Below are 8,713 nucleotides of genomic sequence, written 5' to 3'. Positions count from 1 at the left end.
TTTACGGTATGTTCGCCCGCCCAATCACTTCACATGTGGATTGATTCTTTGTTTCACGATATGTTCCTTTATGTTCGTGAACGTAGCTGGGATAGATATTACGCTCTTCTTTGTGGATAGAAGAACTGTGAATGAATGAGCTCTAAAGAACACGACATGTGACCTGTATTATTCATAAAGTCGTTATTTCCTTCAAAATCATATCATAAAGATATTGCACTTACATTCAAACGACCAGCTACCAGGTCATAAGGGGAAATGACCACCTCTAAAACATTTGTGCTCTATATCGGCTACATCTTAATGACTATTTCGTGTCCAAGAGAGACATAACACACATTTTCAATGATCCATGCAGATAACAGCTACATGCGTATTAAAGGGCAAAAGGCACGGAATGTGAATCATATAATCCCGTTTAAGAAGCAACAGTAGAGATAATGCATTCAAATATTACACGGAATGAATCATATACAACTCTGGTGGCTCCAGCATGGCGATTGATAATAGTGTTATAGGAATTGGTATTGATCTTGGTACTAGGCAATACAGTCTGCAAGAGCTCGGAGTTTCTCACCACAAACATTAAATGCCTTTGACGTCCACACACTTCATGTTGTGAACCATTGAATGATGTCTAGCTTTCACTATCAGAGTAGCTATCCATCTTGCTTGTGTAACAGCTTATCTCAAGTACCGTTTGAACATGTGAACCGTCATGTGTAATGATTATAGATAACAAGTGTCTACAGGCAGACCAATGCGTTATATTTGGGGTGAATGTGAAGGTACAACTAAAGAATCTGCTCAGCATGCAGACAACAGATGGTGTTACAGAAGCAAAATTTATTCGTCACAAAACCGTAGCATCAAAAACTTTCATAGATATAATTGAACACAACAATCACACGGTATTACCGACAGCGTGTACACTAAACAAATGTTATAAAGCTGTTGGATAACCACTTATCCTGTCAACCAATCATTACATGTTTATTGGATGGCAATAAACAAAGGTTTTCATTCGTAAAGTTGAGTGAAGGGATACAACGTCTTTAGTGGGAAGATGCTTGTTAAGTATAGATTAATGAAAAACAAAGAATGGAAATTGGTCGACGTTAAGCTAAACGGCTTCATTGCTCATTATCTCCTATGATTCAACAGATTCAACATGATACCTACCAATTAGTCACATAATGGCGTCATAAAAAGTCGTCAAAGTATTGATAGCAGGGAAATTATCTTCCCTTCAGTGATATAGACTTTCCCATCTAATCACACCCCAAGGACCGACTGTTAATGGTAGATTATAGGACAATTACTGAACCAAAGCTAGTATAACTTCTGGGGGCTGCAAACGTAACGGTGCCCTTTTGTCAGATATTTTTTTGATTGAGTGGCCCACCATAAAATACAGGCTCGAGGCTGACACTGTGTTATCTTCACTGTGGGTACTTTGCTGTGGTCTCCAACAGGCACAGTGAATACTAAGTAGTATGTATAACAACCTTCATGTAAGGAGCCGATGATAAAGTGGACAGTCGACACTGGTGCAGGAACTTGAATATTGAAGGAAAATGATTTGATATGTTTTTACACAACGAAGATGCTACCTCCACCCAGACAAATTCTTGTAATCACTCGAACGTAGACAGAAGACGTACTTTGAATTACATAACACTTTTCTTGACGACGTCTTGTACCAGGATGTCACTGTATATTCCTGGAGCAACAGCACTGGATCTGCAGTGTTAAGAATGATCATGGTTATGAAATAACCAGAATGGCAAACTAGGGAAATAAATCAGGGTCACCGTAAGTCAAGTTTAATAGAATGTGTCCTGGATGATCAAGTTAGATGTAAGGTCGCATTATCTATGCTTCCACGATTGAATGATACTGTTCCATGCATATAGTATTGCATGCAATGGCTATATTCGCAAACCTCAGGAAGAATCGGATAGTCAAGTATTACCTTTTTACCCTTCCTTATATGTCTGTGTCAGAGAGGTTGGTTCAAGTTGCCACCTCCTTGCAGTTTTGGACTCGACACATAATATATTCTTCCTAGTAGGTTCCTTGTTGAAAGCACAAATAATGTCATTAGAAGATTTGAAGAAGAAAATCAATTTTCGTTAACAGCAACTAAATCAAAGCATTTCTACCATTGTCAAACATTGCTGGAAAATTATGCAATTTAGTCAAACTGTTTTTTTGGCGCAAGTAACTCCGATGTTGAGACGCAACAAACAAACAAACAAACAAACAAACACCAAACAAACAAACAAACAAACAAACCTTGTAGATTCTCCATTCCAGCGTCTGAACAGATTCCATCACGGCTCCAAACGTTGTCTTTGTCACGTCCTTGGCTTACACAATGATATAAGGCAGTAACAGTTGCGGAGGACAGTCGTCGGCAAAAGGATGACCACACGGATGCACACACATGCATTGTACTTCTCTGTGGAAGGTACTGACGGCAGAGGCAATGGGTCACAGCGAAAACAGAAATTTTACCCGGCCTCAGAACACAAAGGATTGAGTTTCAAGATCCTGAAGAATTCTGTTTGCTACAATGGTCCTGATGATGATCGTCCCCCATGTGGAATTTATTGTCATCCGCTGCCTTGCGAGAAAGCTGGACCAACAGGGGTGTCTCTCGTGCTCGCCTGTCTCCAAAACTGCCTCTCTTCTTCCTCCGTTTGTCGGTCCTGTTGATCGGTTCCACACATGTAGCGGGAAACACTCCGGATCTGTCCCCGATAGACCCGTAAACCCAGCCTGATGAGGTTTGATCCACAACCTCCACGTAGTCATTGATATCCAGCGACAGAAATCCAGGCTGATGTGAGAAGTACGGCACAATGACCTTGGCGTAAAAAGTCCCTGTACAAAATATCAAAAGGTAAAGTGAGGACAGGAACTTACAGCAGAGCCTTTATTATATAAGTTAGATACTTAGGTACTTCACTAGTTACTACCAGTGTTGCATAACGTGGTCAAATTATGATGTTCAACGACTGTGAAAAGAGTTATGAATTATGACAACTTACTGCACTGATATGCCATGCCGTTCTGTGTCGGAAGTGGGGAATCTAACATGTCTGAAGATGACGTCACATCCTCATCCACGGGCTCATAGTGAGAGTTGACCGGAAGTGACGTGTTATTCTGCACGTGTTCCATGGGAATGTACTCCGGCTGTCTGGGGTTATCCATGTACTCCATTGCCTCCTGCTGCTGCAGCTGTGGTCTCCTCCGACAGAATATGAACCCAGCCAGAAGGACCACCAGAAGTAGACACAATGATGCCGCTGCGATGCCCGTGAAGGTGATCACTTGCAGTAGACTTCCCTCCTGAACACGGATAATTCCTACCGGGAAACATAAAGCAAATATAATTTAAGGACCAATGTCTCATCCCATTTACCAGCATACAAATTTATATGTACAACCACATAAAAGCTTTGTTACTGCCAATAAAAGTTCGTTGGGTTGCTTAGATCTACCAGAGATATTGTGTCAGTGAACCTCTTTAAAGAGGTCCGAGGATGTTACAGGACTCAACAGGGGAACTTTAAAATCTAGACCGAGCCGTGGAATAAGCTCCATGTAGGCCTCTAGATCTGACATGAAGAAGCTTTTAATGGATCACCCGATGCACCAGACAGGTTGGCTGGCATGTTTGCGGCTTTGTGAGATTTGAATCAAATGACGGTACAGGACGTGATGTGATAAAACACACTCAGAGTTCGGAACTTTGAGGGAGCAGTCTTGACACTGATGCTCTTCAGATTCTCGAAGCTATATCGCGATGGACGCCATTCCTAGCCCCTGTGTATAAATATGTATGTACAGTTTGGTCTCAAAGGAGACTATACAGTGCCAACTATAAGCCAAGATTTTTGAATTTATGAAGTACTGATACTACCTGTGCTTTCAGCAGCTTTTACGACGGTGACAGCTTTCTGGAAAATCGAGACGTAAACAGATTTGGAGTCCTTTCCGGAGAGCCCGTTGGTAGTCTCGCACCTGTACTGCCCGCTGGTCGTATTGTGGTGTTTGGACAGCACCAGGCCCAGGCGCTGGGACGTTCCCGTGCCCGTAGCGGTGACGATGGGCTGCGTGCTGTAGCCTCGGTACCAGGCTACCCGCGGCGACGGGCTGCCTTCCGCAAGGCACTGAAGAACCACGTTGTCGCTGTCTCTGTTGTCCTCGACGATTTCCACAATTTTTGCTGGGTCTGGGGCGAGAAAAACATAACAAAAGTACTTTCCTTATTTTCTGAAACTATTCCATGTGTATCAAGACGACATTGATACTCTCAAAGCAACCTGGATTAAAAAGGTCAACGCAGTTATCAACGGATGAAAAGCACGTTGCAAACACCATTGTAAACAGGGCAAGGTACAGGTTCAGTTGACCTACAATGTATCATAACCTCTCACATCCCAACACACACCATACGTAGGACGCATCAGTGTAATCATCAATTGTCAGCAAACGAATTTGACATGAGGGTAATATGTTATCCTATCATTTGCGGACTGATGAATCACGTTTTCTCCAGAGATGACTTTTCCAATAAATCATCCACTATAATAGATTATAATGATGAATCAGCACTGTGCACCCAATGACAAATTTCTTTCAAGTCATAACTAGTCTGCAAAACAAATTGCACTGAGTAGCATCGGCCTTGATAGTGAGTCTGATAGTGAGCTTGTATGTTGGCTAGTAATTTTGTACAGGTATTAATAGGAACTCTTTAGATATACCCCTATATTGAATACAGGAACTCAACGTAGAAACACATGCAAAGGGTTGTATGTTGGTGAGACCTTATGATAAATTTCCCAATGTGCTTCACATAGTCTAATTCCATTTGAATCTAATGAATAATAGCCTCAGGTGTGATTGAACATTATTAATTTCCATGTGATGATTTCGTCCAGTTAATCGGCTTAACGGATATAGGAAGCGAAGTGAACTAGGAAGTTAAGACAGACGTTTTTCGAACTGGAGTCGAAACTATTTTATCTCTCTGCAGCAGATACTGTGTGCTGCCTCCCTGTTTCAATCCGGAGTGCACAAGTATCTACGTGTATCTGGCTGGCTTCAAATTCTGTAATTATCATCGAGCAAGGGATGCATCGCAAAAATCCAATGACATGGTTTTGCCCTGAGGAGTATTTACGGAAATGAAGAATTGGAGGATATGAGATTACTGGAAATGAATAATCACCCCATTTCTGGCATTGACAGCACAGCTTTCCTTGGTAATACTGCCACATAAATTCTACAGACTTGCTTTCAATAATTTTACGGGATAAGATCTCCTTTTCGAGACTGTTATCTTAGGTGATTCTAAACCTGTTGGCAAGGATTACAAGCTTTGGTTCTCGATGTATGTGTGACCACGTAACGGAAATGCAACAAATCCCTCTCATACTGCAAGTCAATACATTAACAATTTGTGGTCACGGTCCTTGATATAACAACTTGATGCAGTAGGATGGAATATCTGGTAATACATAGCCCGCTATGTTACCGAGTCTGTAGTGGCAGCGCTTGCAAACTATGGCAAAGTTGCTCACAATGCAACATTATGCATTCTATTCTGTTAGTTTTGGGCTGGGGCTTTGAGCCGTATTCCTTATGTATGATTGCATCCGCTGGGACCCAAAACGTATAATTGAATTGATTTGAGTAAATCCTCTCCCGTCCGTCTTTCCAAAGCAGACAGAATTCCTAATTTGAGAGTATGGAAAACCGTTAACAAATTATAGAGAGGAGGCTTAAAGTATTGACCGTCCACCAACAATTGAAGGCGGTCAATCAGCAGGAAACACTGAGTTGCAACTTAATAAACCACTCACAGAGGACTGTCACGTAGAGGCTGTCAGAAGTCGTGCCCATCACGTGATCGGCTACGCACGAGTAGTTTCCCGCGCGTTCTCGCGAGACTTTGGGGAGGAACAGCCACGGCGAGTAGTTATCGTCTGACTCCATGTTGCCAAGAAAGTGGGGGGAGACATCTTTGAGTTGGTCACTTTCCCAATATGGCGGAGAGGTGAGAGAACTGGTGTGGTTGACGGTACAGTTTAAGATGACTGAAGAGTGTTCCATGGCAACAACTGGCCTCTTCGAGGTTATACGGACGGTTGGCAAAACTGGAAAACAAAATGTGTTCACAAAAGCTTTAGTACAACAGTCAAATGTCACCATTACTTATTTACAGTTACCAAAACATCACCCCAAACTAGAAAGGTAACATTTGCAAAGCAAATGCATTATAATGTTTACCTTCGCATATGTTCTGCTCTGTTAATTCTTACTCAAATACATTCATATATATGGCCATGGTCAGACAGGAGTAAAAATCCCTTCTACTATAAAATTGCAACATTATGTAATCGAACACCAGTTACCAATATGACAGATTCACCACACCACACCACACCATATCAGAATGAACCTACTCACTCATGCCCACAGCACAAGAATGATTACTTTGAGAAATACCAAATGCACTTTCCATCTATGAAGTAACCTCGCTAGTGCAACTTAGCATTTGCATTTTTACTTTGCACGTTCTCTTAATCCTTTGTCTGAATCGATTGCGTTTGATGTGGAACCATGAGGCAATTTGCACGCTTGCTGGGCCATACCAAGCTGGTAACTATTCTATTCACCCCTGCCATCTGCGTAGATAAAGGCACGCGTCCAACAGATTCATGTGTATCCTTTATTTGTTCTTGTCATGCTCCATAGCTAATGACCTTATTGCCATCTCTGTAGGTAATTCATCCTACATACTTGTCATCTCGCCATATGAAATTGAAACTGACCGGACGTGTTTTGGGTGCAAAACACATGGCTATAACCTATTGCTCATAAATGCCCTTCAGTTTTCAATGTATATGCAGTGAAAACCAATTCTGCTTAGTGATTTGATCCACCTCCCCTATGCATTTTATGACAAAATCAAGGTCGGTAGATAAAGCAATAAAACAATTTCCGGAGACCACACAAACATCCCGGTACAAACTAGACAAAATTTATATCCATACATCACATTACAGTTTTTAAATTTTTTTCAGGGACGGTCAGAATTATATTTGCAAAGTCTCGCGAGATATGACGTAATTGTCCCCGTCTTAGATTCTTAGCTACAAATCCTTATACATTGGTTATGACATGAGGATCCGATGATATGATGTCGTTTGGAATGATAATACAAGACGACATGTACGTGGGTGAATGTTAGACATCTAGGTACTAATTTATAAGATTAACTCCGGATCAAGCCCAAAACAGTTATTCAAACAAGTCATATCCAGTTGCCTGAGTAACTGTTTTTGGCGTAAGCAGACATGTAGTTTCCCTGGATCTGTGGAAAATGTATGAGTTGAGAGGGAAGATATACGACGTACGGTATTACCTGTAAACCTTTAACATAAGAGAGCAGATTGTCATAAATGCCGGGGACAAACGGGAGTGATGTCTTACGTGTTAGCAACCACCTGCGCTACCAGCATCTTCGTCTTCCAACATATGGCTGCCAACCTCAATGGCCATATATCTGCCTGCTCGCGAGCCACCTTAGGTCAATACATCCGGGGAGACGCATTGATCATCATCGAGTCACGCCCGTCAGGCTTTTTTACTACATCGTAAAGATCTCTGTTCTCATGACTGTGAATTATTTAGAGAAGCCTTCGGATTGTTTGGTTTTAGATATTATTCTACAATGATTTGAATACCTGCATAAGAGTTTGTACTTCTAAATGACTTTCGTTAGCAGTTGAAAAAAAGCATCACGCACACACACACACACACACACACACACACACACACACACACACACACACACATACACATTTAGTGAATCCCATCATCAAACAGAAAAATCAATCTTACAGCAATGACCTACATGGCGCCAGTTCATCACGCAATGTGAGATATGAATTGGTTTTGGAAGAGAGGCCATTTTCTAAAACTGACCGGATCTACCGGCTGTACTAGATCTCCTGGCTTTCACCAAACATGATGCCGGATATCGACAAGAGCCGTTTCTAAAAGCAAACATGAAATGAATATGCTTTGATAGCTTCCCATTAGAATGGGCCTTGCAAGCTTGTTTATCAAAGTTCGTCTTATACCTGTCAGCGGTAGCCACTATAGCTGCCTGGCTACCACATTTGTCATGCCTTGTTGCATTTTTTATAAAGTTAAGTAATTTACAAAGTAAAGTAAAGTAAAGTAAAGTTAAAAGTAATGTAAAGTAAAGTAAAGTAATCTGATATTCGTCATTGTCACCACATCCCATAATGCCTACTCTACTTCCAAAGCTATTTTACATTGAATTTGGTTGCTTTAAACATAACTGAAAATACACGGCCAGTACTAGTGCTACTTGCCCTGTTTGGGTGTTAAGTTACTAAAAGCGCATCATATCTTACCCAGTATGTTGAGCCGTACGTAGTGATCCTCCTGTCCCACCACATCTAACACACTACTCAACACGTACAGACCCCCGTCAGACTTCCTGGCGGCCATGATCCTCAAGGAACTGTCCGAATCCAAAATGGCGCGGCCTTTCAAGGCTCCGAGAGACATGGAGGTGTTTGTGGTGGAAGCGTACATGTACACAGCTGTCCTGACGCCTCTCATTCCGCCAACCAGCTTGTTCCACGTCTGGGCGAAC

The 8,713-nt window shown here is 41.8% G+C and overlaps 1 protein-coding gene across 1 annotated transcript; it reads right to left on the bottom strand.

Annotated features, from left to right (window-relative positions):
* Nucleotides 1-2,534: 2,534 nt before the first annotated feature.
* LOC109486297 (hemicentin-1-like) lies at nt 2,535-8,630 on the bottom strand. Its single transcript, XM_019790091.1, has 5 exons — nt 8,469-8,630; nt 5,883-6,176; nt 3,935-4,246; nt 3,057-3,377; nt 2,535-2,889 (listed from the first exon to the last, which is right to left on the bottom strand). The coding sequence occupies exons 1-5, from the start codon at nt 8,623-8,625 to the stop codon at nt 2,549-2,551; spliced, it is 1,425 nt and encodes a 474-aa protein (XP_019645650.1). The 5' UTR covers nt 8,626-8,630; the 3' UTR covers nt 2,535-2,548.
* Nucleotides 8,631-8,713: the final 83 nt, after the last annotated feature.

Source organism: Branchiostoma belcheri, unplaced genomic scaffold, assembly GCF_001625305.1.
Source record: "Branchiostoma belcheri isolate BF01 breed outbred unplaced genomic scaffold, Haploidv18h27 scaffold8, whole genome shotgun sequence".
In the NCBI taxonomy this organism is placed as follows: Eukaryota; Metazoa; Chordata; class Leptocardii; order Amphioxiformes; family Branchiostomatidae; genus Branchiostoma; species Branchiostoma belcheri.
The sequence above is the reverse complement of the archived record's forward strand: the minus strand, read 5'-3'. Positions and strand labels throughout refer to the sequence as shown.

Coding starts and splice junctions, on each gene's coding strand:
- LOC109486297 (XM_019790091.1), bottom strand. CDS start 8,625: ATGTCTCTCGGAGCCTTGAAAGGCCGCGCCATTTTGGATTCGGACAGT. Junction 3,378..3,934: donor AAAAGCTGCTGAAAGCACAG/GTAGTATCAGTA, acceptor GTTTCCCGGTAG/GAATTATCCGTGTTCAGGAG. Junction 2,890..3,056: donor CGGCATGGCATATCAGTGCA/GTAAGTTGTCAT, acceptor TATTTTGTACAG/GGACTTTTTACGCCAAGGTC.